This window comes from Callospermophilus lateralis, chromosome 12 (genome assembly GCF_048772815.1).
Source record: "Callospermophilus lateralis isolate mCalLat2 chromosome 12, mCalLat2.hap1, whole genome shotgun sequence".
Lineage (NCBI taxonomy): Eukaryota > Metazoa > Chordata > Mammalia > Rodentia > Sciuridae > Callospermophilus > Callospermophilus lateralis.
Window position 1 is genome coordinate 47,704,320 of NC_135316.1, and position 27,971 is coordinate 47,732,290.

Genomic DNA, 27,971 nt, shown 5'->3' on the forward strand with positions numbered 1-27,971 from the left:
TTGAAGTTCTAGGAGCTTTTCTGTTGTTCCTGTGTCACTAAATTAAGCCCTTGATTTTTCACATTATGGAGGGAAAGGAAAAAAGCAATGTTTTTTGAAGCGGTTTTCTCCTAATCATTATCAACTTATTGATCCCGTGCATAAAAATACACAAGGAACCATTCAGCAATAATCTCTGGTTCTGACAGGTGTTTTATGTAGTGCTGTACTGAGATGGAGTTGCTGTTTTCATCTAATACCTCTGTAATGTGTGGTCTTCCTGTGAAAAAGAAGAAAATACCTGTTTTCAGTTTAAATAGGACCATTCAAGGATGCAACTATTAAGTGAACTGTTCTTAAAAACCAAACGCAAATTTTCTTAGCAGAAAGGGACAGTAAACATACGTGTTTCAATAAATCAACATTCTGTATCAAAAAGAGTCCCTTCTGTATTGGAATGCCTGCTTACATTTAGATGGATAACTACAATTATACCTCCTGAAATTGGAAGGATTTATCATAATCAACTTTGTTCAAGTGAATCTTATAAGAGACTTGTTCTGATACTACATATACCAGAATGACAAAATGAAAAGGTAGCCTTCCAGTTAAACTGCACTTGAAGAGTTAGGCATAGTTGTTCACTGCTAATGTTAATACTGTATTGTAATAAGCTGACATATAAAAATAAAAGACTGTCCTATCAAGTGCCTAAAATTATGATTGGTTTCAAGTATAAATATATAATTAAAACTACCGTATCAAGAAAGCTCAGTTAAAGTATACCACCTTCATATAAACACTTTATCTCATATAAAATAAAAAATGTGTTATTTTTACTCAGAACAACCAAATCTTTAAAGGCTAGTCAATTTCTTTAAAGAAAATAGCCCTTAGGTATTTTTAACTGTACTATCTTCCCCTCTGTTTAGTGTGAGAGGTCTCTGAAATACTTCAAAGATAGCAAAATCAACATTGGAGGCAAAAATTTATGCCTCTTCTACTTCCCTTTAATTTTAAGGAGCTGACTTCACTTGCTGATGTAAGTAGAGCTAGTTCTGCCTATCGTACATACTGTCATACTCTCCATAATGGGGAAAGTTAAGAAACTGAAATGTTTGGATTTAAAAACCACCTTCTGCCACTTAATGAATGGACAGTATGGGGACACAAAATGAGGGAAAATAGATTTGAAAAGTCACAGCAAATACTTCCAGCCTATAACCATATGTATTTTCTCCATACCTTTGTATTAAAAACTTTGAGATTGTTTTCAGCTTCAAAGCTTTGAGCATCACTTTCTTTGCAGTAACTTTCTGTCCCAATGGTATCCATAATGTTGCTTCCACAGGTCTGCGTATTATAACCACTATCCATCTGTCAGGAATGAGGAGGAAAAAAAAAAAATACACCTAAGAATAAATATCAAACTCTAATTCACTTCTCTAATATGTAAAACTGTGAAGAACTTAAAAGCTAAATAAGTGAGTTACTGTACACTATCATTCACTACATGTGAATAATTATGTTTACTGTTGATCAATGAACAAAACTTAAAATACATAAACACCAAAGGTAGTCTATACAGAAGTGATAGTTTTTCAGTGTAGTACTTTACTTCCAGTGAAATGTATCTGGTAATTTCCTTGAGAGTCTGTGAATAAGTCACCAAGAACATGCTTTACTTTTACTTTGTGATCAAACCCAGTAAATAAAAATGAGGTTACAATCAACTTCACTTTCCAAGCTTGTCTTTAAATGGTTTAGATGCCTAAAAGGAATATGTAAAAGGAATGTCACTTTTAAAAGTATTCAAAATAATGCACATTTCTTTTAAAAAGTGGGTTACATTATACTCATGCAATTTTTCATCATAATATCACATGTGTAATGGCTCTACGTGTTCAATTTTTCATGTTAATAAAAATTGTTGCATGATGAGATTCACTGTTCTGGCCCAGAAGAGCAAAAGAAAAAGATGCTAGCAGACTTCTAATTTGGTACCTACAGTAATCCCCTCTTACCTGGGGGATATCCAAGTTCCCCAGTGAATGCCTAAAACTAGACAGTACCAAATCCCATATGTTTATACAATATTTTTTGTACTACAACTACATAACATTTTTAATTTATTAGGCACAATAAAGAATTAATAAAATAGAACAATTACAACTTATTAAAAGTTAAGTGAATATGATCTCAAAATATAAACAACAAAACTCTTACCATACTGTCACCTTTTCACTTCAAGGAAGTACTTTATGGATTTTCTTGGGCATATCTAAATTGCCATCATCACTACTCTCACACTTTGGGCCATAATTAACTAAAATCAGAGTAGGACATGCACTTCATTATCTTGAGAATCAGTCTGATAACCAAGATGACTACTAAGTGATAATGTGTATTTTATAGTGTGGACATGCTAGAGAAAAGGATGACTGACACCCTGAGCAGGATGAGGATGAAGAGGGACAATGTGATGTTTGTTTCATCATGCTATTCAGAATGCATACAACTTAAAACATGAATTGTTAAATTTCCACTTAATATTTCTGGACCATGGGTAAACCATACCATGGAAAGGAAAACTGATAAAAGGGACTATTTTTTATGAAACACATTTATTAAATAAAATGCCAGGTCTTATATAGCACTCTATGTAATTCTATTTTTATTTCTTTTCAACATTCCTTTACAGGTGAGTAAGCTAAGGTTGAATGCCCCTGAGTTCAATCCCCAGTACCAAAAAAAAAAAGGAAAACTAGATTAATTTTCACAATGTCATAAGGTAAGAGGTAGTAAGTTTTGAGACTCCAAAGCTCAGGTTCTATTCACAATACAACACTCCATTTACTTGTTTAATGCTGAGTACCAAACAACACAAAAAGTATCCCCAAAAAGGGATTCCTAATACTTAACCCCTCTTCGCAAATTAGGGGCAGAAAGGAGACTGTACTTTTGCTCCCTTTCTGAACATTTATAATAGCCTAGAAAATACCTTCTATGACTTATAATCCGAAGAAAAATGTCCCTAGTTTTCAGGGATGGATGCATATTTGCTCACTACTGGGAGTCATATTTTATTAGAACAAAAGGCTTATGAAATGTAAAACAATCTAACATTACATCTCAAGGGAAACACCTCTTTCTGCTAACATTCGATAGATGTTTGATAAAAAATGTAAATATCAGATTGCTTCCAGAGAATTTGCCAATTACTCTTTGTTCTAATATTCATCACTTCCAAATAACTGGCTCATAACTCAATACTAATACATAAATGAATCAGTCAAGGGAAAAGTTACTCAATAGTGCATGAAGGAGTAAGGTACACTAGGAGTCTGTCACATTCTATAGGAAGAGTAGGATCAATGAGAGCCCACTGAGACAGTGGCTGACTTCAGACTCTCATCTAAACCACTACCAATGTCAATGCCTACTGTGTACCAACCAGACCACACAGGTCATCCTGTTATTCCCATAGGCATCAAAGTGGGCATCAGTACTACTTTATAGCAGAGGAGAATGAAGTACTACTAAAAAGGTGAAACAGTCATGGTGTATTCACTGTCAAATGGATCTTAAGATCCCAAAGCCTCGAATTAAGAAAGCACTAATTCAAATTTAGTTCTGAGCACAAAGTGCATATTCTTAGGATACTTTTAAATGTCCTGTTGTCAATCATCCTACATTCACTTTGTTCCTAAATTTATTTTTCCATCACACACAGATGTCATGGTCTTTAAAAACCCTTTACTGCTTCACAGTTGTCAACAGTTGTGGTTTATTTACACTCACATTCCTTGAAATGCGGCCTTGGCACTTCAGCCCTGTCTCACCACTCAGGGCTCCTCTGGCTTGCCACCATTCAGAGGATCTTGTCTCCCATTACTTCCTACCAGGCACTGTTTAGTCACAGTATGTAACCACAAATCACATTATTATAATCCTATTATTTATTTTAAAGAAGAGGTAATAAGTTAAAAATGTTGTCTCTTTCTGAAGTTCATAAAGCTAATAGAGTAGGGCACTATAACTGAAATCCAAGCCCACATCTTTAATGTTATGCTAGCCCCCCAAACTACAAAACAATGACACCCATGCCCAACTTGGCCTCTGCCCTCCAATATAAGTGGAAGGATTACCTCTGCCAATCCTACCAGGGTTCTAGATTCTATTTCATCTTGAATGCCCCAGTTCCCTCATCTATAAAATGGATCACCACTTTACATATTAGGATATTGTTGCATCTGTAAAGTATCATGAGGTTTGAATTCTGACTGTAAAATGCTGGGCACAGTCTCTGGAACTCGAAAAGAACGCACAGCCAATACCTATTATTAATAATTCTTGCCATATTCCTAGTCTTAAAACATCTCTTTTTCTTACATTTAAATATGCTGCTTTTCAAGCTGAGTGCAGTGGCACATGCCTTAATCCCAGTAGCTCAGGAGGCTGAGGCAGGAGGACTGCAAGTTCAAAGCTAGCCTCAGCAACTTAGGGAGGTACTTAGCAACTCAGTGAGACCCTGTTTCTAAATTAAATACAAAATAGGACTGGGGATGTGGCTGAGTGGTCAAGTGCCCCCAAATTCAAACACTGGTACCAAAATTAAGTAAATAAATAAGCTGCTTCTTCCCTCTAAAACAACATGAAGAACCAAACTACAAAAAGATGTTGGACTATTTTGGGGGGCGAGCAGATGGGGATTGAACTCAGGGGCATTTTACCATTAAAGTACACGCCCAGAAGCCCCCACCCCCATTTGAATTTTATTGTGAGATGGAGTCTTGCTAAGTTACCCTGGCTGCCCTCCTAATTTGTGATCCTTCAGTCTCAGCCACCCCAATCGCTGGATTACAGGTGTGTATTATGCCCAGAGCCAAAATCTTGGAATTTGATGTTCATTGCTATCATTTCTTTCCCTTCCCAAGAAAGTCTCTTAATAGAGTTATCTATGCTCATGATGACATTTCCTCACCTTCTTGAACTTTCCTTCTAGTCACTTTTCACCTCCCCACTTTGAGGCTATTTAGTTTTTAGTTACTTTTGTTATTACCCCAGCAGCCACTTTTCAAGGTCTATATTCCTTGCTCTTGTTTTGACATTCTTTCCTATTCACGATGCTCCATTACATTATACTTTAACAGTGTCTCTTTCTCTCCTGCGCTGGTTCTTTGTCAGTCTCCTTCAGGGGCTTTGTTTCCTTTATCTAACCGCTCAATTTTTCATCAGGGTTCCAAATCTTAGCCCACTGCTCTTCTCACTTAATATAGCCCCTCTGGTTGAACTTGTCTATGCATTCATCCTACTTTCATTACACAAATATTTAGCATGTATGTGCCAAGTTTTTAAAATATATTTTAATAGTTGTTGATTATTTATATGCGGTGCTGAGAATTGAACCTAGTGCCTCACACATGCTAGGCAAGTGCTCTACCACTGAGCTACAACTCCAGCCCCTCTGTGACAAGTTTTTGTATAAGCACTGGGGATAAAAATATATACAATTTTTAGATTAATGGTTTAATTGGGAAGAATGCAAAACTGGACATGAAATTACAAAAGCATATAATGAGGATCAACATGGCCACTGTGATTAAGGAAGGTTTTTCTGAGGATGTGACTAAGACATTGTAAACTAAAACAATAAAAAGTTAACTAGTAAAGGTAAATGGGATAGGAAAAAAATTCTTCATGAGATGCATAAAGGCCCTTTCAAAGAACTACTCATAATTCTGAAAAGCCAGTGGGACTGTACAAAGAAAGCAAGGGGAAAGAAAGGTAGAAAATAAGACAAACATCAAATGCCTTGCAATGCCTTGGCTGCCATATCACAGATTCCAAAAGAAAAAAAGTTTATAAATTAAAGATGGACAAATTAGAATTAAAAGGAGATTAAAAAAAATATAGTGAAAAGACTCTTTGACACTGGAAAATCAACAGGAGCTCCAGAGAGAACAGTGAAAATCATAGAAAAAGCTAAGCTATTTCTCAAGAACAGATCATAAGTTCACAGTCCATAAGGGCTTTCTGAGTGCTAGCAGCGTGGATGAAAAGAAACCCACACTAAAGAACATCACTGAAATTTTAGAACACTGTTTACCTACACAGGTCCAGACGGGGGAAAAGGATGATCTTAAGAAGATTAAGCACTGAATAGATCTCTCACTAGCAATAGTGAAATATTCAGTAAAACAATACTTTCAAACTCTAAAGGGCAATTATTTCTAAACTCAAATGTAAGGGAAGAAGGAACACATCAGCAGACAGGCAATGTCTTAAAAATGTCCTCTTCCTTAGATAGCTACCAGAAAATGTGTTCTAGTAAAATGAGAAATCAGGAAAAAGAAGGATGGTCTGCACGAAACAGGAAGATATAGAATACGGGGAGGTTAAGGAAATTCCCAGGATAATGACAAAGGGATACTCTAGCATGACAGCTGATAGACACACAGAAGCCAATTAATCCAAAGGGAAGTAGATTAAAAGGCTCCAGGAAAATATGATTTGTTTGTTTTTTTATCTTGAAAGCTACCTCTGCGGCAGAAAAATAACAATACATGAAAACAATTTTAATTATAAACATCTCCACAAAAGGTAGGTGTTATGATAGGACCAAAAGGGTAAAACTGACACTACTTGGTTGATATCACAGAACATTTTAGTTCAATGTAAGGAATAGGTTTACAGGTGAGAGGAGTTTGGAAATGAAATGGAATACCCTGTAGGTACTTCAGCATAAATCAGGCGATCATTTGGTAGTGACTACAATTATAGGAGAGTATAAGCTTCCAAATGGTAATTCAATTAGATGCTTATCTTATTAAGGTATATTTCATCTTATTAAGGTATATTTCTTATTAAGGTATTTTGTAATTCCTCTATAAATGCTCTGCCAACAAAGAAAGGGGAACAAAACAGAAGAGAGAACTATTAGTAAACAATACCTTTAAGGCTAAGTTTGACTATCTTTTTCTACTCATAAAACCAACTTTAGAATCTAAAATATGTAAAAGTGATTCTAATGTAATCATTTTTGAGCATGGAACCTGGAAGTCAGTAGACATAAGATAGGCATAAAAATATGAGCAAGATTATATTTAACTTTTAATTATTTAGAATAAATCCATGTATTTTCAACTTCAGTGTGCCAAAACTGACAACACTAAAACATTATGGAGTTCTTGTGTCAACTATATGAATTAATATATGCAAAGGAGTTAAAGCCAGTCTGTTAGGACCAACACTTACTAATTATAAAAGTTTTAGGAAATTTACTTAACTTCTTTGACCTTCAGTTCTCTCATCTGTAAAAACAGGGATATTAATACATCTACTTCAAAGGATTACAGTGAAGATTAACTGTATTAACACACATAACAGACTCACAAGAAGTGTTGGGCACATACCAAGTGCTATGTAAGTGTTATATGTTGTTACCAAGAAACAGCAATCAAGAATTTGCCCTTGTGACTATTATGAAGTTCATTCAATATTCTCTATAAAATTACATAATAGTGCAATTAATGGAACAAATGTCTTTCAAAAATACGTATACGTCAGATGAAATATACTTCAAGAAAAGATCATAAGTTCACAGATGAAATATATACATCTGTCAAATAAATAAGGACTACTGTTGCCAGACACTGGAAAATTGGAGGTGTGCAATTAAATGAAAAATGTGGCTACAAATCACATTTTCAAAAAATACAAAAAGTTACACATAAAAATGCTCAAAATTGTTTTTTCCCACAGTCACTTAAAGAAAAAAACACTATTGTATTTTTAGAACATGAATATAATACCAGATGAATCCTGAGAGGTTACCTTACTCTAGAAGTCTACAAACACAAAGCAGCTTGATTTCTTTTCTGCTCTCATCCTTTCTTACTCCAATAGGAAATATGCATAATAATGCATACTGTAATATGCACTATGATATGCAATAATTAGCTCTGGTAAAAAGTAACTAATCCTTCTGATATCACTTGGCATTAGTCTTTTTTAAGTATAAAATGCTACAGTCCTTACATTTAACCCATTAGCTTTCTCACACTATAATCTTAGAAAAAAAAAGGATAAAGAACATTAAGGGAGTAAATAAAGGTCAACAGGATATTAAAATACCTTACCTGAATGTTACTGTTTTCACAAGGGAGAACACTGCTTTCTGCAAGAGGTGACATGCACATTTGAGAGCTTTCAATACTGAAGACAATTCCACTCACAAAATCAGTCATGGGCAAACTCCCATTATCAACTGGCTCCTTAATCCAAGTGTTCTCATCCACTGTCTCTATAGGATCAACCATATCCACGGTATCATTCTCCTTCTCACTTTCAATGTCCTGCAACAGGGCTAGTTCCTTCTCAGAAACACTGGACTGATTTTGTGTAATAGACTCGGCAGTCACAACTAAATGTGTGCCAGGTGTAGAAGTGTCACTATTCCGTTGCTGAAGGTGTATTCCTGCAGCATCCATGACAGGAGATGAGACTTCTGTGGAAGAAGCATTCTCTTTATCTTCTTCATCTTCACTGTGAGTCTCAAGAGTAAAAGGTATCCTCATCAGTGAGGTCCGATATTGAGAACTGCCTCTATACATCTCGAGTCTCATAGGAGACCAATTTTTAATTGGTGAGCAGCCATCTATATAAGGACTTCCAATACATGAATTAGTAATTCCATTAGAATTTGTTCCAGATGAAGCATCAGGAGAATGAAAAGTAAACTTCCTCTGTTCTAAAAGATTAGAAGGAAAAAATCACATCATAAAAACATGAAAACTTTTTGAAAAGCCATGAGTAAATGGTAATCATTATGTTTTATGGCAGAAAAATTGGATTTCTCTAAGAGTTCGATTGTACTAAAGTGAAATTTTAATGTTAAAACTAATAACACAAGTATATGTGTCTCAATAAGCAAGATGAGACTCAAAAATAATTTCTCTGGCTTCTCCTCTATCTTACAATATTTTACTCCTTGAAAATTATTTTCTCATAAATATATCACTATTATACCAAAATTATTCATAATAATACTACCTGTATACATCTCAAGTAGATCCCTAGCAAATATATTGAAAGCTACAATGTAACAGCCACATCTGGTAAAATAAATATATAAAAGTATATTTGCTTTTATGCAAAATACTGCAAGCAACATCAAAAGGCAAAAAAAAAAAGAAAATAATATTTGTAACAATAAAGAGCCTAACGATAATCACAATAATAAAAATGCTTTAAGGGTCCGTATGTTTTATAACTCATAACCCAATAAAAATCAAAGATTAAAAATATAGATAAAAACACATAAACAATCTTCCCAAGAGAAAATAAACATAAAAGGTTTTCAACCACACAAATAATAAGTATGGAAGCTTACACAATGAAAAAATATACAACAATAACTTCAGTCTGAACCTAATACTTTCCCAAAATACAAATGGTCAGTAAATATTTGGGAAGAGTTCAACATTTTTAATGAACAAAGATACAAAAATTAAAGCATTAAGGTATCTTTTTGTAATTATCAAAATAATGAATATCAAAAGTAATAACACCAACATTTCTGGATGGAGAGAAACAACTTTCCTAGACATGTTTTCATGAAAAACTTAATTGGTACAATCTTTTATAAAGAAAATGAACAAAATTCATCAAGAGTCTTATAATATCCACCCCTCTATTTGATCAAATAATTTCACTTCTGAGAATTTAAGCTAACAATATAAATATATCCAACATAATACATACACAAGGATAATCATTAGTTCTATAAAAAAGAAAAATTAGAAACAATTTAAATAGCTATCAATGGTTAAAAACAAATGATGGGCTAGGGTTGTGGCTCAGTGGCAGAGCCACATGAATGAGGCCTTCAGTTCAAACCCCAGCACCACACACACACACACACACACACAAAACCAATAAAAACAACAATAAATGATACACGAATGAAATGTTTCAAAATCATGCTTTTGAAACAAAAATAAATGACTTGCCTGGGCTATGAAAATATTCATAATAAAATGCTTTGTGAAAAAAAAATATTCAAACATGTGTAAGTATATACAGATCTACGTACTAACGTTTCCATATATAGATATACACACATATATTTATACACACACATACACACACACACACCTGTGCACATAACTAAAGAAAATACTAACAAAAGTTTTCAATTTTCCAATTTTATTTACTATGAAAAGGTTTTCTAAAAATGTGAAGTTTTCAAAATGTGGTATAATTTTTTTCAAAGAGAAATACGTAAATTTCTATATATTTATTTTAAAAACCTCATCCAAATACACCTTTTTACAAAATACGATATGTGGTTATCAAATCTAAAACTATAGATCAGAAGGTATGTAAAAACCAACTATTTTTAATTACTATTTTTCTTTACAGAGTGATATAAATACTGTTAATCAAATAGCTATTTAACACTAGAGTAGAACATTGAGATTTCTAGTCTTTGAAAATAAATTGTTCCTTTTGTAAACAAAGCTTCTAGATATTAGAATGATCATCTATAGCTCTGCTAAAGGAGTCTCTTTAATACAAAATACTCATAGTATAAAAATTTTAACTAGATATTTTGAGACATACCTGAGAGTGGTGTCTTTCCTATCTGAAGTCCAATTGGTGAGAAAGTGGGTGAAGAAATAGGTGAAGGGCTAGTTATGCTTCCCAAACTGTATCTTTTTGCATTAGCCTGAATAGGACTAGAAGAAAACTGCCCCTATAATAAAAATAAATAGTAATAAATGAATACATTTATATGGTTCTCTTTCTCAACTCTGTTATACTGCATGCTATTTGTCTTCATCTTTAGAACACATGTATAAACTAGGAATCATTCACAAGAACCAACAAAAGGCATCTTGTTACAAAGATAACTTAAAAAGACTGTTAGAAAATTTTTGAAATAGAATGTTAGTCAAAATAATTAAGTTGCAGAAATTATGTTAGTCAAAATAATTAAGTTGCAAAATAATTATGTTGCAGACACACCTTTCACACCAAGCAATTATGAAAACTTTTAAATAATTTATTTCATTAATGCCAATCCAAATGATTGTGTTACACAGTAAATCTTTCATAATTCACTAAATAGCCTATGTTGAGATTCCTTGAAACTCATGATAAATTTGATCATCCCATACACCTCTAAATACAAAATTGGAAAGTCTAACTAAAAATACTACTATGACTAATGACAACACATGAATTGGGTTTATATTTTTATAAAGCATAATACCCAAAAGACAAATTTGCCTTTTGAGTATAATCTGAGCATCTAGATACAAGTACATCTGTAAGTCAACAAGCCACTTATTAGTATATTTCTTACCGAACCTGGTGTCTGCATAGGAGTCTTATGCTGTACAGGAGATAAATCTATTGAATAAAACACTTCAAGTGAGGCTTGAGAGCTGCTATGAGGACTTCCGGGAGAAGCTGAAGGTAAGGAGTCAGAGATACTTCCATTCCCATCTAAAAAAAGCTTTCTTCTGAGAGATGAAGAACTGAGGTTTCCAGGAGACTGATCTGTAAATTCATCAGCTCTAAAGTAGTCACCTGTATTTAACAATAGCAGAATAAAAGATAAAACTAATCGTTTTGAAGAGCAACTGTATTTTTGTTACCTGATTTTTTAAAAACCAGCAAGAAGCACATGTTTGAATTTATTTTTTTTTCTAAAAGAGGGCAAAGTTTAATTGTATATGTGATACTTAAAGTCTTAAATTATTGTAAAGTTTGTTATGATATAAAAGCTAATTCAGGCCATGTTCAAGACAAAAAGAAATTCAGGATACTTTCCCCACTTCTTTAGAAAGAGTCACTGGCACACATTACCATTTACTAAACAAAACCTTGATTGGTTTAAGTTATTAAAAGCTTAAACAATATAGTATTTACCTAATATATTTTCTAAATTAAAATCCGTAGGAAGAGACAGCAATGTCTGACAAGCAGCTGGAAGCAAGCAAATAAATAATAAGTAAAAACATGGATAAATCAATGAAAGCATATGACATGCAATTTAGCATGAACTTCCCAATCAACCATCTCCCCATGCTGTTCTAGCCAAATTGAATCAATCCATTTATGCATTCTATTACATAACATGCAACCTTACTTTGAGAGATTTCCCACACTTTCTACCAGTGATGAAAATGCGTTAATGGTAGAAGTTAACTCCTGGCTACAGTACTGGCACTTTGAATTCAAAGGGAAGCCAGCCCATACTTGGGGAGATTTCCCAAAACAAATTTTCAAAGGCATGCTTTCCAAAACCAGAAATCAAATCAATGCTTTGAACAACAGCAGCAAAAATACACAATTACTATTTTAAAACATGGCTGGATGCAACTGTTTTAAAACATTTATCTTTAAAAGTTAGCTCTCTAGACTTTATAGCTCAAACAATTTAAATTCCAGAGTAACTACATGAACTAGGTTTAAAATCAAATGCAGCCATAATATGGCACATATTTCTTTTCATATTGTGTTCACACTCACCATTGCTTTTCTCAGAATGAATACTCAGCTTTCTTCCAACTGGAGAGTCACTATTTATGTTAATGCCTGTAAAACATTTTAAATGGAAAACCATACATCTACATTCATTTATTTTAGTGTTACTTTTTCCAGAGTAAAAAAATTATATATTGGAAGTTTTTATAATGTTTTAAGAATAAATATCTGTATTTATAAGTATATATTTTGTCATGCTTCTGTTAAGTTACTTCTTTTAACATTGAGGAGGTAAAAGGATAAATGAAAGGATTACCATAGTAACTAAGAAGGAATGAAGTAATACTTTTTTCATTAAAAAAAGACAAATAAGAATTATGTATATTTAAGGTGCATAGTATGATATTTGATATGTGCATACATTGTGGAAAGAATAAATTTGGCTAAGTTACATACCTATCACTTTACATACGTCTTCCTTTGTGGTGAGAATATTTAAAATCCAGTTTCAGCTTTTTAAAGCATATACAATAACTAACTATAGTCGCCTTGCTGTGCAATAGCTTACTATAACTTAGCCCTTCTAACTGAAAGTTTGTGCCCTTTGATCACTACCTCCCCAATATCCTCACTTTCCCACACACCATTTCTATTTTCTAGAGAGTTTTATGTTTATAGATTCCACATATAAGTGAAATCTGTTTTTTATGCCTGGCTTATTTTACTTAGTATAATGTCCTGTAGATTCATTTCATGTTATAGATGACATAAGTTCCTTCATTTTTTAGGAGTAAATAAATAGTATTCCATTGTGTGTGTGTGTACACACATACACTATGCTCAGTTTCTTTCACAATAGGAGTAAAAAAATATTAGTGCAAACATATTTTTAGCCAGGTGCAGTGATACACACCTATAATCCCAGCAGCTTGGGAGAATGAGGCTGGAGGATTGTGAGTTCAAAGCCAGCCTCAGTAAAAGCAAGGTACTAAGCAACTCAGTGAGATCCTGTCTCTAAATAAAATACAAAATAGGGCTGGGGATGTGTCTCAGGGGTTGAGTACTGCTGAGTTCAATCCCAGTACCAAAAAAAAAAAAAAAAAAAAAAGACAGTAGATTCTAGTTTAGGATTAAGATTTAACAATTCTGAATACATGAATGAGGAATAGACAAGTGGGCTAATGACTTAAATTCCTCTATTAAATACTATCACAATGAGCAAAAAGATAAAATAAAAACTAAAATTATGAATTCTGATGCCACCTTCATTAAGGCAGTGTGACCTTCTCTAAATAACCAAGGCTCTTCTCTGGGACTGGGATGTAATTCAAGGGTAGAGCATTTGCCTCGCATGATCAAGAAAAAAAGAAAAAAGACTCCCTCTGTCTAAAATCCTGTAATGGTTTCAGGATGAAGTCCAAACATCTGCATGGCTTGCAAAGCCCTTCAAAACTTTATTTATCAACATGCCTGAAATCCAATCAAAATTGGGAAATTTATTTATACTCAAGTAAAAAAAAATTTACTTGAGTACCTTAAAAAATATCTCTCTCTCTCACCTTTAGGTGTTGCCTCATAAGTCTTTCTCCTCTACCTTTTCTCCACCATTCCCTAACTCTGGTCTCAGCTTCAACTGTATCTTTTACCAACAAGCTTCCTCTGCCCTTCTCAAACCAGATACCCACAGAAACATTATCACAACACTTTTCACTCTAGTGCATGTACTTTCTTACTCGTTTCCTTCAGAAGCACTTAAACCAGTTTAAGACCACAATCAAATGGAAAAATACATATATATGATCATACTAAAATAAAACTTCTATGCAACCAAGCAATCAAGAAAAAACCCAGTGGCTCAGCAGGCAGAGGCAGGAAGACAGTGAGTTCAGAGACAGCCTCAGTAAAAGCAAGGTGCTAAACAACTCAGTGAGACCCTATCTCTAAATAAAATACAAAATAGGATCAGGGATGTGGCTCAGTGGTCGAGTACCCTTGAGAGTTCAATCCCTGGTACTGGGGAAAAAAAAAAAAAACAGAAAAAGAAAAAAACATACCTATGATAGAATGGTATTTGAAATGTTTAAAACCAATATGACTATAATATACAAAGTATCTTAAAAACTAATGGGGGAAAAAGGATAGCAACTCTAATAGGAATATGATTGAAGAATTACAAGAAGGTATTTTCCAGGAGAAAAAATTAAAAAGGCAGATGAATATATAAAGATGAAATTAAAATTACAACAATCATTTAGACTGTCTTACCCTATAAGGCAAAATTCAAAAACTGGGTAATGCCAAATATTGACAGAGAAGTCAGAACATAGGAAACCTAGGTAGTATTGACCATGCAGATCTTGTAGACATTCTGAGAGCAATCAAGCATTATGCAGTCAAATCTAGGTAACTATATATCCTGTAACTCTGAAATTCCCTGCCTGTGTAACATAGTTCTCACAAGCCCTTTAGTAAAAACATCAAAGCACCTTGACATAAATATATTGTAAAAGATAACAGTAAAAGATAACAAGCCTAACAGGTATCAACAAAATTACTTTCCTTCCATTCACTCTTTTATCAATCATTAAATAAATAAGCATTTATAGGTACATTTATAGGTACTGAGCATTTATAGGTACATAGCTTAGAAGTATCATTATATTATAGATAAAGAAACTAAAGTACAGAAAAGCTTCGTAACTTTCCTAAAGTCACATAGCTAGTGTAGAGACAATTCAAATCCACAAAACATTAGTCTAAAGGAAGAGTCTATGGTCTATGGCACAAATTTGTTCTGTCACCTATTTTTACAAATACAGACTCATTGAAACACACCCACACTCCCTCATTTATATATGATAAAAGGTACAGAACTAGAGGTGAGTGCTTGCAACAGAGAATGTGTGCTTTGCAAAGCCTAATTTATTTAACAGTGGATCCCTAACAGATAAAGGTTCTCGACCTTTGCCCTAAAGTATTATCTAACAGAACTTTTTGTGATAATGGGAATGTTTTATATTTGCACTGCCCAATAGTTACTAATAGCCAAGTGCAGCTACGAGCACTTACAATGTGAATAGTATTGATTGGGAAAGTCACAAGTGGCCAGTGGCTACCTTTATGTCAATAGTAGTAAATAATCTTAAGATTCTACCATATTTGCAAGCTAACAAGTTAGTATGCCGAAGTTCCATGGATGCTGGCTGAAGACATAAGGCTTCTGAGTCAAGGACAAAGGACTTTATTCTCAGCCAAGCAGGCAGCATTAGCTTAATATTCACATCTGCTTCCTTTGAACCTCAAGTCCAAAGGGATGATATGAAATAGCTCAGGTGGATTTTGTACATATAGTAAATGCTATAGTTTGGATCTGGAATGTTGTCCAAAGTTCCTGTGTGTTAAAGGCTAGGTCCCCAGCTTGGCATGCTAGGAGGCAGTAGGAACTTTTAAGAGGTGGGAACTAATGAAAGGTCTTCCAGTCAGTAGGAGTATGTCTTTGAAGGGGATAGGAGAACCTCTTCTTCTTCCCTTTCATATCTGGCCATGAGGTGAACAGATCTCCTTAATCCTGTGCTCCAACCATGACATATACTATGCCACAGCAAACCCAAAACAACAGGGTCAATCAATCTTCAAAACTGTGAACCAAAGTACATCTTTCCTCTTTAAAAGCTGATTATCTCAGGTATTTTGTTACAGAAGCAGAAAGTTAACAGTAAGTTTTCATCACAGCTGAGGAATCTGAAACTTAAGAAATCCCATTCTTTTATAATGGGAATCTGTTCCAGAGGGAAACATCCTCAACATTATACTAGACAGCAAAATAAAGGGACACACTGTCTCCCAAAGCTGATCACACTAAAACATCTTTGAAAAGATAATTTGGAACAATATCTGCCCTAATACTCCTTGCAAGATGTATAGAAACATGAGACCCATGGAGCATTGTTTCATAACCTATATTAAATAGCACAACTCAGGAGCCTATTCTGTTAACTACTGCACTGTGCAATCATGATCAAAGACTATAGTATCTTTGTATCTTCCTATCACTTTAAACACAATCCTCAAGAATATGAAATGAAATGATATTACAAAAAAAAAAAAAATCCAACATTACATTTGGGAGAAAAAACTAGTGTCTTTAAAAATGTCACATTAGAAATAGAATTTTAGGGTTGGGAGGGATGATAACAGACAACTCTCTGATGTCACCTTTTCACTTTGTAAATAAAAAATTGAAGTCCAAAGAAAATGAATAATTTGATCAAGACTACCCCTCTGATTTTTAGTAGTGGGTTTATAATCAGCTCTCCAGTATTACATACTACCTTTAGTTTGTAATAGCTGAGAATACAGAATCTGATCTCAGATGCCTGACTTTGAATCCAGGTTCTGTCACATTTATCATTTCTGTGACACAGGACAGGTGCTCTAACCGTTCAAAAATGAGGCTCTCTCACCTATAAAGTGGAGCCAACAATTGTACCTACTTCATATGAACTGTAAGAAATTACTGACAGCTGTCACTAGCCTGACAAAGAAAGTGCTCAATCTACTTTACTTATTACTGTTATGTTTTTGATAAAGAATGTAAAATATTCTCTGTTATAAGATACCCTACATAGGAGGGTGGGTAATTCCACAGAAATGAAAGGTGCATATATACCAGTGATATCTGAATATTGGTCAAAACCCAAAGGGCAGTGAGTGCACATATAAGATAACCACTGGCAGGAGAAAGAGATGTTTGAACAATCACTGGTTTGTCCTTTAATTCCCTTTATAATTTTACAAATAATTAGCTGTAATAAGCTGTCTCACAGGTTATTTCAGACTTCATCCTTCCTCTACATTTATAAGAAATCAGCAAATTGGCAAAATACAAAGCAATTTAAGAATTGTATTAAAAAATATTAACCTTTAATATCACTGCTAAAGTCTATTAACAATTCAACTATGTTCAAAATCAACTATCTCTATGTATGTATCCTTTATAACATATTCACAATGGTCATAAAAAAATTAAATTAGAATAGAAGAACCAAAAATAAACAAAAAAAAGGAGTTCAGCTTTGACCCTTATCCTCAAAAAATTTAAATCATGTTATCTGTAAATTTAATTTTAAGTAAGTTCCTTGCCAAAGCAGATATACTGATACTGCACTATGTTGTTTTATATTCAATGATATTTAATATTTTTAAAAATTTTATAATTTTTATTCATATGATTTTTAGCACACTCACATTTATTGGAATGATTCTCTGAAAGCTGTTTCCCTTCATGATCAGTCCAAGGAGAGGGTACGATGACATCTTTAGTGAAAAACTAGGAAAATTAAAGTGATACAATTAGGCAACAATTCTCTCCAAAATGAGAAAATGTATCTGTGTCATTTTCAAATAACCATCAATCATGTTATATACTGAATCTATAGTAATTTAAAATTTTTAATACTTAAAAACACACAAATGATCAAAAGTAAAATGTAACAAATTTAGTATAAAGAGAAATCTTAATATTTCAAACCAACCATTTAAATTTAAAACATGTAAATTAAGCTAAGGAACTTAGGCATAGAGAAATATTTTAAATTTCTACTCCAATTTTTAAGGGGATGGGGTTTAAAAGGGAGAATTAAAAGGAAAGACAAATGAACATAGAGGTACACAAGCCAGTAAGAATGGAATGCTGGAGCTAATGTGTACTGGTTCTCAAGATCCGATTATTAAATTTTCAGGAATTTTGTGTACCAATCATTAAAGTCAACATTTAAAAATAAAACCATGTAAATTTACAATTAAATAAATTATATTAAAAATATTCAAATGCCATCACTGGCTAATTGTTTTACTTCATTTACCAATATCTATGCTCTTGAGGTTAATTACAACTTTGTATCTATATGGTGGAATTCCTATATACAATGAGGTGCTGCTGCACGTTTCCCACTCAGTTATGTCACATCTGTAGCTTCACATTAGCTATGGTTATAGAGTTTTTACACTATGAATAGCAGCAATCATTAGAAATTGTATTCCTTCCATGACCAGAAGGCCAGTTGTTAACATTTAACATCATGGTAGTATATGCAAATTGAGAAAAAAAACATTTGGACATACTTCTTTCATTCCTAATGCAATATTTTCCCCTTCCCTATGCTTTGGGGAGAAAACATTTTGTTTTTAATTTTCCTATATATATGAAAAGAGTTAATTTTCTTAATCAACTATAATTATATGAGGAAAAGATGTAAAAACAAAGGGAATGGAAACAGAGATTATGATATAGACAATTCACAAAAAAAAAGAAATACAAAGGACCTAAAACTTATGAAGTGATACATAAGTTTGCTGAAAACTAAAAAAAAAAATTCAAATCCAAATAACAAGATGTCACTTTAAAAATAAAAATAGTAGCACAATTTTTTAAAAGTTTAATCAGTACTGCAGATTAGAAAACAAGCTATATCATACTGCATCATAATGTGCCAGGTATTTAAATTGGTACAACCTTTTAGGAGGGCAATGTGGCAAAATTTAACAAAACTGCAAATTCATAAAGCCTCTGGTTACCAAGTCATTTCAAGTAAACAAAATACAGGGATAAATCATGTTGTGCAAATTATACTGCACAAGATTGCAATACAAAGACAATGAACACATCTTAAATATCTATCAATAATAGCTACGTTATTAAGTTGTTACTAAAAGAATATAAAAATCTATATGTGCTAATTATCAAAAATATTTTTAAATGATTATTAAGCAAAAAGAGCAAGATGCAAAACAGTATGCAAAGGATGAACCTATTTGTCTAACACATTTAAATTACATATGTTAAAATATATATAAAATTAATCTCAAATCATACACATGAAATGTTAATAGCAGTTGCCTTCAGAGGTGATGGGGGAACAAGAGGTTTTTATTTTCATTTTATATTTTTCTTTGCTTTTGAAATTTTTTTTAACCATATACATATAAGTAACTGTTTTAAAAAATGTTAAAAATAAAAAATTAATTTGTTTCTGATATACTAACCCCAATCTTTACTCTAAATACATTTCCTTAAGTTTTGTCTGCTAAATTTCTCTTTAAAAGAACTGCAAGTTTTCTAAAAAGAAAGTGTATTTTCCAAAATATTGGAAAATTAGGAAGAGTCTAAGAATATTAAGCTGGGGGTGAATTAAGTGATTTTTCACACTGAAAAGATTAGAATTTTAGGTAAGGATGTTTGGCAGGAGTTAATATTAAATTGTTTTCTAAAAAATAGTTAATAATCTGAAATAAAAGGGATAGTACCTTTACTAGAAAAAATTAGTGCCAGAGAGGCCAGTTCACCACGTGACCTATGAACATGCCATAGCAGGTCTTCTGGGGTGTAGAAAAGCCAAGTATAGCTAAGAAATAGAGAAGCAGGGAGGAGGCTACAGAGAGAAAAAGGGGATAAAAGAAAAAAACAGAAATACTGCCACAATACAAAGACTTGCTGAGGAAAGAACTAGATAGATAACCCTTACTTACACCTTAAGAGAAGTAATTCAGCAAACAAAAAAGTAAAAGATGAAAAACTTAGTTCATTATTTTTACTAAACAAACAAACAAAAACCCTTTCATTTATATTTAATAGTCACTTTATTTCATGGAATATATCTATGTCTTAAAAGTATTAATATTAACAACAACAAAAGATAAAACATAGATGGGCACAGTGGCGCACTCCTGTAATCCCAATGGTTGGGAGGATGAGCCAAGATGATTGTGAGTTCAAAGCCAGCCTCAGCAAAATGAGGTACTAAGCAACTCATTGAGACTTTGTCTCTAAATAAATAAATAAATAAATAGGGCTGGGGATGTGGGTCAGTGGTTGAGTGCCCTTGAGTTCAATCCCTAGTACCCACACTCCACCAAAAAGGATAAAACTACCTAATCCAATCTAGATTTTGAAGGACTAAATATACTCAACTTCCTTTAAATAAATTCCAACTTGAAACAGAATTTTGTGCTAATCAATATTCTGAAGGCACAAGAAAGACAAATTGTGCTAGGTTCTGAGAATGAAAAGATGATAAAGCACAATATTTGCCTAAAAAAAAAAAAGTAGGGAGAGAAGCAGTAGGCTGTCACTGCAATTGTATTTGAGTCTTAAGAGTTACAGAGATAGCTGAAAATCACTGGTCTTATAAGAGCACAGAAGGATGCTCAACACAGCTGAGGTCAGGGAATGGGAGGTTTGGCAGGGAGCAAGAGGGGACAGTGAAGGATTTGAAGACACACATGCAGAACTCATCCTTAACTGGCTTAATCAGTAGCAATTGTAAATTACCTCTTCAATGGCTTTTTGTCTTTTGTCTTCCACATCTTTATCTATTCTATACAGAGATAAGGAAGAAAAATAACCAGGCCATTACTTAAGCTTAGTGAACATTTAAAATAATAACCTTTCAAAGAAATAATTTCCCTCCATTGAAAATGGGCAAATAAATGTTAGGCTCATTTTAAAAGAAAAATTGATATCTTATAGCATTTAGTTAATGGAAGTATTCTGACATCCAGCATTTAGCCATTAGGTTTACCTCCCTCTTTTCCATTCAAAGTTTGAACGGAATTATAGTTTCTTTGAAAAGATTTACATTAATACATTTAAATCACTATCAACAACAGTAATTTGAAGAAAGTCTGCCTTTTAATCAACACAAATCAATAAGCATTTCATTTGACAGAAATCTAAAAATTGTTCAAATTCCTTTTATAGGCAGTTTACCATATTTTTACATTTAGTTATTTTAAGATAAACTTTTACTCTGAAAAAGAAGAAACTATCATCCTAAGAATTCTAAATAAACAGGCAAAAATATTAATTTTGAAATAAGACAGTAACAATGTAAAATTTTGTTCAAATCAATTCTTTTGTTTCACTTTGACACAATATGGAATTATAGCAACACAAACTTCTCAGATACATGACTTAATATAAAATGTTGGGTCTCAAGCATAAGGCATATACTTGCCAAGCAATAGGCAGTTAGCCTCATGGGACCACTTCTTTATTATGTTCCAGGAAAGAATGTTTGCATTCCATCCATAAATTGGTACAGCGATTTTTTTACAATAATTCCAAATTATTTTCTCTAAGAAACTACTTATGTATGTATTAGTTATCAGTTTAACAAAGCTGTACAAGAATATACACATTGCAGAAATTTAAATCAAATGGATTTTTCAAGTAAGAGAATTCTGAGAATATAAATTAAGGTGAAAATCTACATATCCCAGTTTGAACAACAGCCATTTTGAGAATAATGACTCAGTTTTCTTCATCTGATCATGGTCACAACAGGTCAAAATGACAGTGCATAATATTCTTAGCATCCAGGAAGCCCTAATCTAGCTTTACCTCATTCAGAAACTTTTTGCTGTTTCATCAGAGGGACTTCAAGAACTTAAAATATTCAGCTGATTGCTAAAAGTAGTAAAATATTGTAGTGCCAGGTGATGGCAGGCCCTAAAAAGTCATATAGGGCAAAGTATCCTAACCAGCAAACAATGAACACTGGTACGATGTATGAAGGTAGCATGTGTACTCTGAATGTTGTAGGGAAAAGAGAGGAGACCTTCAGGACTGGTCACCTTCTATCTGGACAAGACTTATTTAATTGTACTAGTAAGCCTATAATTATCATTTTCTGTATGTGCTATGGGATGAAAAGGAAGGGAAGAACTGAAAAAGATATTTTGGTTAGTTAAGAAAAGATAGCAGAAGTCATTGCTTGCTTCTAATAATGAATCAGCTTGTTGTGTTAAGACTATTTTCACTATCCTTGGCAAAAGTCATAAGCATTCATTGAATTACATTAATAAATTAATATTATAATATTTCCCCCTACCCATATCACAAAACTGAAATATAACAAGATTCTCTTTATAAACATACCCAACCAATACATAATTTATAAATAATTGTAGAAATGATGTGCTGCAACCTTGGTTAAATTGTATTGTTAGTGTTCAGAATATAATATATTCTATATTATATAGAATAATATTCTATAATATCTTAATATATTTTTCAGTATTTCTTAGAGAGCCTCAGAGTGTTCAATAAATCAATCACTCTTGATTGAAAGATGTAAAGTTGTCATGATTCATTATATTAAAGAGATGAGGTGAATAATAAAATATATAGTTCATATGAGACAAATTATTAATTGTGATTTATTTGCTTTTAGATATTCTTTTCACCTTCTCTTTCAAAAGTATTAAATTTAACTTAAAATCCTTTTTAAATTTATGTCCCTTCTAAGGACACCCTCATCATTATACAAAATACATGTATGAAGATGTGAATTTGGTGTCAACATACCTTATATATAATCAGAGATATGATAAATTATTATATAATGGTGTATTAAGAATTGTAATGCAAAAATAAATAAATAAAAATTTATCTCCCTTCTATATATAGTCTTCCTATAAAAAATGGGCATTAATTAATTTTGAATGAACAGTTATCAATTTACCAAGCAGAGAGCATTAGGTAGAAAAGCCAAACAAGTATTTGTAAGAATATCTCAACATGTGTGACTCTTGGTGTGAAGGAATCCTAGAGTCAAAAGGAAAAGAATCCCATTGTTTTGGATGAACAACACATCTATTGTATAAAAGAAAATTAAAAGGTGGTCATACCATGTATTTGGTTTTTCAAATACAAAAAACAAAAACAAACAAACTATAAAACAAGAGTTCTTCACACTCTAAATACCTATTTGTAATAAAAACTAGCTGTTCCCCTAAAGAAGCACAAGTCTGAAGCCTTGAAACCTTCACAACACATCCACAAAGAAGTTAAGACTGCTCCAGTATTGCGAAGAAGCCAAGGAAATGTAATTCAGATCCCCACAGTGAACTATTAAGTCAGAAATCTCTCTGTTGCTAATGCATACTCTTCCATTCAAAGTGTCTTAACTTGTTAAGGAGGTTTTAGGCTTCCCCAAACACATATCACAACTAAACAGAATTTTGCTTTATCACAACATTAAAAAACAAGTCAGAAGTAAAAATCATGGAGAAAATCACAAATTTTAAAAATTCCCTCCTCTCTATCAAGTCCCCTAAGTAGCAGAGCCAGAAGTTTATCTCTTAAAAAAAAATCCTATCCAGGGAATCCTTTGAGATACAGTTCTTCAAACTCACTCATTTTCAGATAGGAAAAAAATCCCCATCAGTATGTTTTCTTCCTGGATATCTTTACATACACAAATACTCAACCTCTAAAATTTCCTATCTCTCTTCACTTACACTTAAGTACAAAAAAGGAAAACTTACCGAGAATGACTTAAGTATGAAGCTTGGCGATCAATCTCTTCTGAGTCTATTTCTACAGGATTTATTACAGCTAGTTGATCAATAGACCACCTAAATTTCCCTGGAGTCTTAACAGAAGAAAGTGAGCTCATGAGTAATAGAAAACTAAAATAGTTCATCAAAATGCTAACCAATGTCACCTTCAAAATTAATGTGAATGCTATAAAGAGCTTCTATTTAAAATTTTGACTTTAGGGCTAGGGCTATAGCTCAGTGCCAGAGCACTTGTCTAGCACGTGAGAGTCACTGGGTTTGATCCTTAGCACCACAAAAAATTAAAAACAAACAAAATAAAGGCATGTTATCTACCTACAACTATAAAAAAATTTAAAAAGAAATTTTGACTTTACCACTAAATGGCAAATGATAATTAACTTATATTAAATCAACTGTCTTGGCAATATCTCTTAAAATATCAAAATTTTCCATGGAGTGATTTAAAAAATTACATAAAAATAGAAGAATCACAATTGTGTAGCAAAGGTATAGCAACTCCACAATTAATACTCAACAGTGGTACACCATGCCCATATAAATATTAAAATCTCTCAGAGTTATCAAAGATCTTTATTTTCACTAAGAATGAACTGAAATTTAAAGTCCTAACTACAGGAGCAGCTACAAAAGCTCACAAAATAGTTGATCCTTCGAATTATATTAGTTGCAACTAGTGCTTCTCTATATTCAACTATCCAACTGATTCAAAAGCTTATCCAAATCCTAATTTTGGAACTAATAATTCTAGATGAACTCAGGCCTAAAAACTCAAGATGCTATACATTCTAGCTTTGAGAATTAAATGAGTCATTCCATTACCTACTTTAATTAAGATCAAAAGATGACTAAGTTTTAACATGATTCAATTAAAAATCACAAGGTCAAATTAATGAGATGATTCCATCTGAACTGTAACATGGCCTGACTTTCCTCAAGTACACACCTGCTCACTGCCCAAGCTCATATAAAAGTACAATAGAAACAATCACTTGGTTTGCAGTTTTTCTAGGTAACTAACTAGGTTAACAGACTTCAAAAAAACTTTTCCAAAGTAGCAAATAACCATAAAAACAAACTAAAGGAATGAAGTCTTCTCTAATCTAAGTAGCATTTTCCCTTTCACATCTCCCTTGTGCTAACTGCTAATCATGGCACATATCACACTGCTTTGAAACTGCTCATTCAGTTGAATCTATTCATTAGCATAGGAGTTGGTTTCTTTTTATCACAGCATAGAAGCTAAGAACATTTTTAAATGGTTAAACTCAAAACAATATTAAACATCACAACATAAAAATTAAATGAAATTCAAATTTCAGTCTACAAATAAAGCTTTATTAGAACACAGCTAGCATTCATTTATTTCACACATTGCCCATGGCTGCTTTTTTGATTCAAGGCAGAGGTGAGTAGTTTGACAATGACCAGATGATCTGCAAAGCCTAAATATTTCCGGTCCAACCCTTTACAGAAAGTTTGCTGTTTCCTGTACTGGAGGAGGAGCTCACCAGGGGTTTATACCTAATGATTCTAACTTATACACTGTGTAACACCTATGCTAAGCAATGGATCTGATACAAAGCAACACTCAAATCTTGTTTCTTTAACAATTTAGATAGGTAATTAGAAAATTTTAATTAGAAAATTAAAAAACTAATTATATCATCAGCCACAGTATCTAGTTACGCATACAATGACAGAATGCTAAAGTTATTTCTTGAATTATTGAAAAAAAAAAACAAATGCTAGTTAGATAGGAGTAAGAAATTCTGATGTGCTATTGCCCAATAGTGTGACTATAGACAACAATTATGTACTTTATTTCAAAAAGCTAAGATTTTATGGTTTTGCCATAGACATAAAAAACGTTTGAGATGGATGTTTATTCTGATTGAAACATTACACAACATATGCATGTACCCAAATTTCACTTGTGTACAACTTTTAGGTATCAATTAAGAATTAATTTAAACCAGGCACAGTGGCACATGCCTATAATCCCAGTGACTTGGGAGGCTGAAGCAGAAGATTCACAAATTCAAAGCCAGCCTCAGCAACTTAGTGAAGGCCTAAGCAGGTAGCCAGGCCCCTATCTCAAAATAAAAAATTAAAAGGGCTAGGGATGTGGCTCAGTGGTTAAGTACCCCTGGGTTCAAGCCCAGATACCAAAAAAAAAAAAAAAACCTAATTTAAGTAAATTTAATTTTTTTCTTTATTCCCTATTTTTATTGGTGAATATATAATGATGGGACTCATTGTTCTATATCTGTACATGCACACAATATAATACAGTATAATTTGGCCAATATCATTCCCTAGTATTTCCCCTTTCTTTCCCCCTGGTCCCTTTCTTCTACTATAGTGATCTCCCTTCAATATTTATAAGAAACTTATCACCTTTCTTTTCCTTTTTTCCTTTTTAGTTTCTACATATAAGAGAAAAGCTAGGACCCTTGACTTTGTGAGTTTGGCTAATCTCACTTAACTAAATGTTCTTAAGTTTTATCCATTTCCCTGCAAAGAACATAATCCCATGCTTCTTTATGGCTGAATAAAACTTCATTCTGTGTATATACCACATTAATTTTAAAAATTAATTTTTAAAAAAGCAAGTGCTAACTGCAAATTTGTCTACCTAACTTATTATTAGCCTAACCACTAGATTATAGTGAACACTACAATTTAAAAAGCACACTGCAGCTATATATGTTCCATAATGTACTTTCTCCTTACTTTGTGGAAGATATTTACATTTAAATATAATTGTAAACTCTAGTTAAGAATAACTTACTGGTAATTTTGTGGATTTAAAAACAGAAGGACTGGCAAGAGTTTGTTCGTGGAGATTAGAGTAATCACCAGGACTTTCAAAAGGATTTAAAACAGGGATCCTTCCTGGAGTTTCCGGTGTTATTTGCATTTTTAATTCTTTGACATCTCCCATTGCACAGAAAACAAACTACAAAGAAACCAGAAGTATACGTATTAAAATCACAAAGTATCATACATATTAATTCTGACAATTAAAATGTGGTCAGCACACACATATTTCATAAAAAGAATAAGCTTCAAACCTAACACTCATAGTTTGTACAAGAAACATCACACTTTCTCGAGTGATCCTTGACATAATCTTGTTACAAGTTAAATACCAGTGCTATCATTTTGTTGTTCAGTAAGGCAAATACGAGTCCAGAATCGACTTTGAGGCAATTAAATATTACAATAGGCACAAATACTTTTCGACTAACGGGCTTCCATCGGTAGTTTTTTATTAATTATCTCATGCAATCCCCTATCAAATTGCAGTTATTATTAAACAATTCCTAGTAGTAAGCAAATAAGAAATGAGGAAGCTGAAGCATGGGTGCCCTTCTTGCACATCAGCCTGTGAAAAGAGAAGTATGACTGATAGGATCCAGGGAATTAACTGCCTCTGGTTGCCATTCACCAAACATCTCCTTTTACCACTTCCCCCACCCTCCACCTCGAGAGAGTAAGCGCGACTGCATTACTTCCAGTCACAGGGTGCGAGGACCAGAGAAAAAGAAGAATCTACTTCTTAAAGACTGAAATACCGCTGGCTTCCTTGGGTGAAGAGCAGTGGAGTGTCACCCTAGTCCTAGATTACTCAGAGCGCCCCTCTCTTCGACACGTACTCCCCCACTGCTCCCATTCCTCCACGGGGTGGTGGAGGGCCAGGTCTGGAACTGGGAAACTGAGCTCTCCAATTCGAGACAGGAGGAAAGGCTGGGAGTCACAAGAACGTACCTAAAGGTGTGTACAAAAAGGAAGCCCCAAATATCCACTCCAGGGGGCTCCCAGGGGGCCAGGCCAGCTCCCACGACAGTCAGACTCTTTAACTCCCCGCTTCCGCGCTGTCTTGGGCCAACCAGGGCACGGGGCTGGGGGCCCACTGGCCAATGGCGTAGCACCGCTGTCCGCGAACCAGCCAATCGTATCGAGGCGCCCGAGTAAATTCGAAAGGCAACTCCTCGCTCTTCATTCCGCGCTAAGTAACGAGGCTCCAAATTCAAATCAACGCAACCTCACGTTGGCGACGAGCACGAGGGGCGGAGCCTTTCCGGCGTGTGCCCCGACGCGCGCTGTGATTGCCCAGGAGAAAGGAA

The 27,971-nt window shown here is 33.5% G+C and overlaps 1 protein-coding gene across 1 annotated transcript; it reads right to left on the minus strand.

Annotated features, from left to right (window-relative positions):
* Nucleotides 1-27,696, minus strand: Bora (BORA aurora kinase A activator). Its single transcript, XM_076872415.1, has 12 exons — nucleotides 27,613-27,696; nucleotides 26,633-26,800; nucleotides 23,806-23,912; nucleotides 20,807-20,852; nucleotides 17,725-17,806; nucleotides 12,523-12,588; nucleotides 11,920-11,976; nucleotides 11,351-11,577; nucleotides 10,606-10,738; nucleotides 8,121-8,731; nucleotides 1,225-1,356; nucleotides 1-259 (listed from the first exon to the last, which is right to left on the minus strand). The coding sequence occupies exons 2-12, from the start codon at nucleotides 26,783-26,785 to the stop codon at nucleotides 233-235; spliced, it is 1,641 nt and encodes a 546-aa protein (XP_076728530.1). The 5' UTR covers nucleotides 26,786-26,800; nucleotides 27,613-27,696; the 3' UTR covers nucleotides 1-232.
* Nucleotides 27,697-27,971: the final 275 nt, after the last annotated feature.